Here is a 9,529-nt window from a genome sequence, read left to right on the forward strand (position 1 = left end):
TGCAGGCCAACTAACGGTAAATATATCGAGTGTCTGAGAATTATCTGAACAATTCCGATGGCTTATTAGAAAATAAGTAATAATCCTAGAAATGAATGTCGGTTTCTCTTTAACAGGTAAATCATAGTCTCCCTCGACAAATACTAAACAGCGCTGTAATTGCATACGTAAACGCATATGTCGTCGCCATTAATCCACAGATTAAAACACAAAGCGTAGAGTGGTTTATTGAAACAAAATCAGACACACAAATTCGACACAATTTTAGAACTCCGTAAAGTCACCCTTTAGAACAAGTATTCGTTCACGGTATGATAAATTTAAAGAAACTGACAGTTTTTAACATAAGAAGGGACTAGGCAGGCCTTGAATATCAGATGAAAAAAATAAGGATCATTCGTTAGTCTTTTGTTCACAGCCAGAGGATGTCAAATCTTAGAGCAGTGCACGAGTTAAATCTTCCGCAATCAACCAATCCCAATGTTTTGAAGGTACAATTAAAATTGCTCCTTATAAATTACAAATATTGTAGCATATTACACCACAAGATCACACTGCTAGAAAAGATTTGCTGTGGAAATGAAAGAATTTAAAATGATGATTATTACCTTAAAACAGTTATGTTCTCAAACGAGGCTAAATTTCACATGTCTGGAAAAGTGAACACACAGTACGTTTGAATATGGATATCAGAGAACCCACCTGTTACACTTGACCGTATTAGAGATAACGTAAAAATTAATGTTTGGTGCGGACTGCTTCACGATAGTGTGATTGGACCTTTTTTTCTTGGCGGAAACGGCAGTTAACTCGAACATCTATTTGGAATTGTTAGAAGGGTTTCTTTAGTTTCTTTACTCTCAGGTTGAAGATTTACAACTCGAAACCATATTCCAACAAGATGGAACGCCGCCATATTGAAGTTTATTAGCGGGTGAATCCCTCAACAATACATTCTCAAAACGCTGGATTGACGTGATTGACCGATTGCTTGGTCACCTCGATCACCGGATATAACTCCATGTGATTTTTTGGTGTAGGGTTTCATCAAGGATAATGTATACAAAACTCGGGTAGTGAATATTGATCCCGCATTCGAACTCAAATATATGGATATGTTACAACGATCATAGCACAAGACTGATTGATGAAGCGGTTGAATGATTAGCGAATTACTTATGGGTCACAAATTGAATGTCTTTGATTACAGGTAAAAACTAAACTTTCAGTTTTAGTGTACAAATTCTTACTACCCGTTTTTGTATCTTAATAAATAAATAATTTACTCAATATCAAAGTTGTTCAGATAATTCTTAAGACATCTCGTGATTTTAAACATTATAGGTAAGATTCCAATCGAGTAAATTACTGTATATTGTCACAACACATTAATTCAACAATTTTCGTTTAGATAAATTTTTCCATTCATCTGTATCTCTATACAAAAATAAAAACAAACCGATAAAGTTTTTTTTTTTCCCCCGTTGGGGGAGGAAAAAGCTCTGCCAGCCGCCGACAGGCCCGTACTGACGGCAGTGTGGGGCTCTTACCCGCTAACAAACCTGCCCTCTTATCATGCAGGGGCCGGATTTAAGCCATATGGTATGTACAGCCTCTACATGATCCCCAGGCACTCTACTATCCGAATCCGGATGACCGGAAGGCGTCCCCAGGGGGAGATCGATGAACGACTACTCCGAGGAGATTGAGTAAGTTACATAATTATAGGCTTTAACTTAATTGTTTTAGTATTATGAAAGAGATAAAATAAAAACAAATAATAATTAGTAACTTATAGATAGAATTTTAATAATTAATTCAACTTATAAACAGTGCACTCTACGAAAAGTTACGTTACAGGCCTACCGAAAAAAGAATTAACGAAACTTATTATCTGATATCTCGAAAATAATTTATATAATTTTAATAAATTATATAGATATCAAAACAAAATTTCCGGCAACGGCGATCAAATCGTAAAATAAATACTTTTCACATCTTTTTTACTGCAAATTTTGTTTTGTATTTTAGGTGTATAATTTTAAAATACAGTAGATATTTCTTGATAGCTCTATAGTTTATGAATATAACTTTCAAAAGATTTTTGAATATTTAAACCAAAGGGAAATATTTAAGCGCATATATTTCAATTTTAAGATGGTGGTTGATATTTTGAAAAATCTTTTTTGCATATATATGTACATGCAAAGTACATAATAAAATCGCTTTAATAAAGACTTTTTTTAAATATTTCTGAAGAAAATCGATATTATTTTCTTCGCGACATGCCACCAGCCTCTTAAAGAATTATATCAAACTCGAGATATAAAGCCAAAATCAGTGCAACACATATTTAGATACGTTAGCACATACATATATACTAGAATTTTTCGTTTCTTTTTTCAAAATTAATTTACTGTTTAGAAGCTGTAAAAAAATTAAATAAAAATTTTTAATATAATTGTGCAATGAATATATGTGCAGCTTAATTGTCGGATTACAAATATTTTAAATAATAAAAAATAAAATTAAATTAAAACTAAATCAAAAAAATCTAATGATATCAAATGACTTTCTTTGTACGCCTATTAAATTATATATACACATTATTTAAATGAAAAGAACGTAACATTTTATTACATTCAGCCTTCCCCTCGTAAGATCCAAATATTTCATTAATTAGCTGTAACTTTGGAACCGATAAAAATAAGTACCACTTATGATATATCGTTGAAAAGCTCTCAAATAGGGACTTATTTAGTGCAGTTAAGAAAAAGTCAAAACTCAAAATTTTGTTTGGATTTTGGGATTTTTTACACTTTTGGTTTTCGATTACAATTAAAAGGAGAGGTGCACAACTAGACATGTACAACAATCGTAAACCCAAAATTTCAACATCCTACGGCTAATAATTTTTGAGTTACGCGAGATACGTACATACGTTACGCTTAAACTAGTCAAAGTGGATTCAGGGATGGTCAAAATGGAAATTTCCGTTGAAATCTGAAAACTAATTTATTTTACTTCACAATACTTAATTTACACCAGTTTAATGACTTGAAAGTTAATTAGGAAATGGTAAAATAGTAGTTTTTAATATAATTATATATAGAGTGTATTTATGAATTCGGTTTTTGTGTATATTTTTATTTTTTTATGTTATGTTTTATGTTAAAACTGAATAATGTATACGTCTAATAGCTTGATGGAAACAGATAAAACGTTCGACAAAACATAAATAATTTTTAATTTTTTATCATTCCCCCTGATAATAGCGGAACACATAAAGCGCTTCAGCTTTTGTTAATTTATATATGTTTGATATAGTAAATTTATTTTTGTTTTTATTAATATTTTATATACACCAAATGGATTACGGGTGTTTAGTAATATTATTCGATGTTTATTCATATAGATTTCAAAATTGTATTCTCAAAGTTATATTTTCTCTTTTTTTTTGATTTGGCATTAAATTTTGGACTAAAATAAAAGAGGATGAGGAATACTTTTCACAATGTTTGATTTCTTTACTATCCGTATAGTGGATTTTACTGTTAGAAAACTAAGCTGTAGTACAATGAAAATAACTGCTAAGCGATTTAAAATTACAAATTTTAAAGTCAATTTAGGAGTAGGATATTTAATTTTACTTCTTAACGATTTTACCTTATATTCATGTATATTCATACACCAACAAAATAAAAAAAAAAAAAAATTGGATAAATATTTAGTTAAATACAACCAAACTTAATTCTAATTTTCAAACCTATCGGACAAGAGATGATCATGGTACCCAAATTTGTTTTAAGTAAACTACAAATTTTAGCCTTGTTGAATAACACTGCACAAAAGTGGGAACTTATTGAATTAAATATTTACTTCAATAAATAAACTTATAGACCTCTAAAATCAAGGATCCGTCCTTAATATATCAATATTTTTTACGTAAAATCAAGATTGAAAATCCAGCAGTATACAGTATCACTCTAGACGATAATGAGAATTTAAAAAAAAAAAAAAGCGGGGGGGACTTTATTTCTGACATTTTATTATTTTTTTTTCACGGGGGTCAAATGAGACAAAAGATTTGTAACTACAACTGTTTTATCTTACGACACATTTACAGTGTCTGTATGCATATTATCCTGCAATGATCATGTTATATTAAAAAGTAAAACAATTATAAAAAAATCATTAAATTTATGGGACTTATGAAATAACTTAAACTTCGAGGAATCCAATAAATGTCATGTAGCCTGACTAACGCGACAGTTATGGTTGATCCATAAGTACAATATTTACTATTTCCTGACAAATCGAGCTGTCTAAATGTAGTTTCGTAATATATAACAAAATAAAATAAATAAATAAATAAAGATAAAAAAAAATATGAAAAGATAAAATATTAATACTGCTTCCGTAAATATTTTTCTTTTTTTTTGTGTTCAGTCATTTGACTGGTTTGATGCAGCTCTCCAAGATTCCCTATCTAGTGCTAGTCGTTTCATTTCAGTATACCCTCTACATCCTACATCCCCAACAATTTGTTTTACATACTCCAAACGTGGCCTTCCTACACTATTTTTCCCTTCTACCTGTCCTTCCAATATCAAAGCGACTATTCAAGGATGCCTTAGTATGTGGCCTATAAGTCTGTCTCTTCTTTTAACTATATTTTTCCAAATGCTTCTTTCTTCATCTATTTGCCGCATTACCTCTTCATTTGTCACTTTATCCACCCATCTGGTTTTTAACATTATCCTATAGCACCGCATTTCAAATGCTTCTAATCTTTTCTTCTCAGATACTCCGATCGTCCAAGTTTCACTTCCATATAAAGCGACACTCCAAACATACACTTTCAAAAATCTTTTCCTGACATTTAAATTAATTTTTGATGTAAACAAATTATATTTCTTACTGAAGGCTCGTTTAGCTTGTGCTATTCGGCATTTTATATCGCTCCTGCTTCGTCCATCTTTAGTAATTCTACTTCCCAAATAACAAAATTCTTCTACCTCCATAATCTTTTCTCCTCCTATTTTCACATTCAGCGGTCCATCTTTGTTATTTCTACTACATTTCATTACTTTTGTTTTGTTCTTGTTTATTTTCACGCGATAGTTCTTGCGTAGGACTTCATCTATGCCGTTCATTGTTTCTTCTAAATCCTTTGTACTCTCGGCTAGAATTACTATATCATCAGCAAATCGTAGCATCTTTATCTTTTCACCTTGTACTGTTACTCCGAATCTAAATTGTTCTTTAACATCATTATTGCTAGATCCATGTAAAGATTAAAAGTAACGGAGATAGGGAACATCCTTGTCGGACTCCCTTTCTTATTACGGCTTCCTTCTTATGTTCTTCAATCGTTACTGTTGCTGTTTGGTTCCTGTACGTGTTAGCAATTGTTCTTCTATCTCTGTATTTGAACCCTAATTTTTTTAAAATGCTGAACATTTTATTCCAGTCTACGTTATCGAATGCCTTTTCTAGGTCTATAAACGCCAAGTATGTTGATTTGTTTTTCTTTAATCTTTAATCTCCGTAAATATATAAAGAAATATTTATTCTGTATTTATAATTAATATTCATAAACGATATGCAACTTTTTTCATTAAGTTGAGAGATATAGTACTACCTGAATTTTAGGTATATTTCATAAGAAAGCTACTACCTATTGTAATGAGTACTGTTGTGTTGTTGAGTGCTGTTCTGCGGTCAATTGATGAAATAACATGTACAGATGAAGCCCAAGTTCAGATGTGGAATTCACATAGTGAACATAATACATAATGAGGTTAAAATAGTTAATACAATACAAAATTCAGTTCAACTAAGTTAGAATTCAATTAAGTTAAGATGTTTTCAGTAAAGTGTATATACAATTGAACTAAAGTGGGATTCATTTGTTTCCCAACAAATATCATGTGTCGAAAAATTTCAACACATCTTCGCATTTCACATCCCTCAGACCTCAAAACCACCGTCAGTTTAAACGTTTATGTATACACATATATAATTTCACTTTCTTGTGGTGGACAATTACTGTCGTAAATTTGCGCAAACTACTTTTAAATTGATACATATAATATAACGAGCCAAAATCTTGGTCGAGTTCGTTAATGAGCAAAATCAGACCAGGGGGGTGGAAATTGGGAGGACTTTTTCCGAAAAAACAAAATATCGCTATAACTTTCTTATTATGTAAAATATCGAATTCGTTTAAAGTTCCTACTATTCTTTGGATAAGGGCCTAAAACTTATCTACGTTAAGGTTTTTGATATCACCAACCATTGGCCCAGGGGATGGGAAAAATGAAGTTTTGAAGACAAAAAATATACCTCCCTTAACAGGCTCAGTAAGGAATCGGTTGAAAGTGGTCGTAATTCTCTAAACATTATCTAAAACTTTTGTCTGAAGCAATTTTTCATATGACCAACTCTTACGGCAAGGGATGATAAAAATATTGCTGGAATTGTAAGAAGACGGGGTTTGTCGTATGCTAAACATGTGAAATATTTTTTCACGTGCAACCATTGTCGTATTGAGTAAATTTGAAGTTTTTCTTAACTTTAAGGTGGGAATATTTTTAATCCCCTACTTAGCGTCGGTAAATCTACGTCCGCCTTCCGACTTGTTGAAATGGATTTTTGTTTAATGAAAAGTCTATTCCTGACTATAAAATAGGAAAATTTTAAAAGATTAATGAAATCTAAGAATGCTTTTTCATCATTAATTTTTTGTATTTTGTAATGGAAAACTCTTACATAGAAAAAAACAAAATTAAATTAACTTGCTGTTTTACATAAAAATGTTACAAATTTTTAAGTAAGGCTTTTGAATACCAAGGATAATAATAGATGAAAAAATCTTATAAAAGTCAAGGGAAGAGTGATTAAAGTGTTTCTTAAAGTAAAAGAGGGTTGGTTAAATGACCAACATTTTGTTTACTTACTACTTTAATGGCTTCTGAGTGAACAAGTCCCATCTAAGCATTTCATTTTTTTAACATTTTAAGTAAATACAGTACGCTGTAGAATAAATCATATTTCTAGTGCTACGTTTCTGATTTCAAATTTTATTATATACATATTTAAATAAAAATCATTTTAATTATTAACACCTTATTTATAAAAGAAACATTGAAAAATTACTTACGGAATGAACTGTTCGGTCTTTTAAGACTAGGACAAACACGCCAAAGTCCAATTTTGAATGTTATTGTTGTTGATATATGATTTTGTGGAGCAGGTAGATGAACAGGCTCACGTGTAAATAGCCAAACGTTGCTAACAAAAGCTGTAAGTAATGTTACAAATGATACCAAACCGAAGAAAACACCCAAACGGGAGAGAGAGCCACTGGAGCTACTGCAACACATTCCTATTTTACCCCGTTTTGACTCGGTCCCCTTTTTGTGGTACCTCGTTAAAACTTTATTCCCGTTTTCCTTTATGCATTTCCTGAAAACAAAAAGAAACAAACAAAAATTAATTATTTTATAATCCTATCGGTTAATCACTAGTTTATGTTTATTGGTTAAATCCAGCTTATTTACGGCTTTTTCTAAAATTAAAATTGATTTTTTGATATTATAATTGACGAAAATGTGGTTTATGATAAGCAGTAATAAAACTGATCTGAATAATTAGGAAATTAAAGTCGTCTAAATAATTAATTCTATTGTAGATGCAGATTTTTAACTCTGAAATTACGTTCACCTTGAAGGGACGGAAAGTCTAATTTATCTAAAAATCTAATTTAATCTCTCTTATTTCTACAATATAGAAGGGAATATTACGTAAATAATACAGTCAAGAGTGTGGTACCTAACGTTGAGCATCATTGTTATTCTACTACTGTGATGGTAACCGGTAGCTAAAGTATTTAGTTAATAAAAAAGAGAGTTTTGGTACTCTGAAAAAATATTTAAATTCCCTTTTTGCAATAAACTGCCACATGATTCTCGAGACGTTATTTGAGATCGTATTTGTTATCGGTATGAAAAATCTCAGAGAAATTTCGTAAAAAAAAAATTTGTTTGTAAATTTCGTTGTTTATTTAAAAAAATGTAAATGCAAAATTCATCTACAACGTTTAAACAAAATAACCTCCCTGAAGAGTGAAGGGAGGATTTGATTTAATAGTTTTTTTGGAAACAAAGTACACGTAAAAGTTAAAGAACGTTGTAGTTACTTTAATTTTTACCGTTTAAAGTACTTTACTAAAATGCATTTTGAGTAAAATGAGAATGAATTTAAAAGTTGTCCTAATACTTTTTTTTTGTAAAATACATCTTGATCGAATAAATTCAAAAAAATGTATGATTATCATATAGAAAAGATGACCTCATTGGTAAATATATTAATACAAGCAGAAAAAAATAACACATTTTGAGTATGAAATGAAATTAAAATAAATAAAGCCATTATTGTACAACCTGTTTTGCTTTCATTTTTTGAAACAATAAATTAATCTGAAATTAAAACGAATCATACCAATTTACAGACATAATTTTAGTTCTATTAAAGTCTAAAGTTTATTAATTAAAATAATTACCCCTGATTTAAATTATAAATTAGAACTTACAACGAAATTTGTCATCTATCATTTACCTATGAAATGTGTCTCAATAAAATGTTCCCTGAACATGTTCATAATAACTTAAGAACAGTTTATTTGATTTTAATACATAAATATAATAATAAAATCCAGTTTTTTTTTACTATAATTTTTACGTTCTCGTACCTATCTTCTTCTAGGTAAAATGATCTACCTAGCGATTCAAAATATTATTATACGAAATATTATACTGTAATATAAGATATAGTCATTATAGAAGATTTACAACTCATCCAACAATATGCTTATCTGGATAAATTTAGTCTAATATGTATCAAAGATTAGTAAAAAAAACAAATTGGTAAAATAATAGTACAGTTAGGTCTATTGATACTTAAGTTTTAATTAAACATCGTTTCAAAAATCTACACGGACAGTCTGATAACAAATATGAATAGATTATAGTAAAAATGTTAATCATATTTTATATATCAATAGGCATGAGCAACAAACTGATTTTTATAAATTTCATTTACCTGCTAATTTAATTTATTTATTTTAGATTTTACAGTTAAAGATATAATCATCATCATCAATTAAAGTAACATAATCATCCTAACCCCCGTAGGGGAAGACACCGTCTTGTGACGATCCCGGTCACCATACCACCCCCTTCTCGTTCATAGCCGTGATGGGCTTTACCGTACAGGTCGTTTTTTAAACCCTCTAAACTAGATAACACGACACAGTCATCAGTTTGGCCTCTATTAGGATACCACCGATACAAATGACTCTGCAGACATTTCCATCAGTGTATTTACACAACCTGCTATCGCCTTCGTATGACCCCCTCCAATCACGAACACCTAACATAACTTACAATACGCACCTATCAAATTAATCGATTCGTAGAAGCACGATCTCCGCACCTTCCTCTTAACACCGAAGGTGCTCTTAAAC

At 30.5% G+C, this 9,529-nt stretch overlaps 1 protein-coding gene across 1 annotated transcript in view; it reads right to left on the minus strand.

The window, feature by feature from the left end:
- The window catches only part of LOC142330377 (uncharacterized), a 462,402-nt gene extending 455,014 nt beyond the window's left edge, over positions 1-7,388 (minus strand). The window contains exon 1 of the mRNA XM_075375602.1: positions 7,166-7,388. Coding sequence (XP_075231717.1) covers positions 7,166-7,388 — 223 coding nt within the window. The remainder of the gene's footprint in view (positions 1-7,165) is intronic.
- Between the last annotated feature and the right edge of the window lie 2,141 nt (positions 7,389-9,529).

Source organism: Lycorma delicatula, chromosome 9, assembly GCF_047948215.1.
Source record: "Lycorma delicatula isolate Av1 chromosome 9, ASM4794821v1, whole genome shotgun sequence".
Taxonomy (NCBI): Eukaryota; Metazoa; Arthropoda; class Insecta; order Hemiptera; family Fulgoridae; genus Lycorma; species Lycorma delicatula.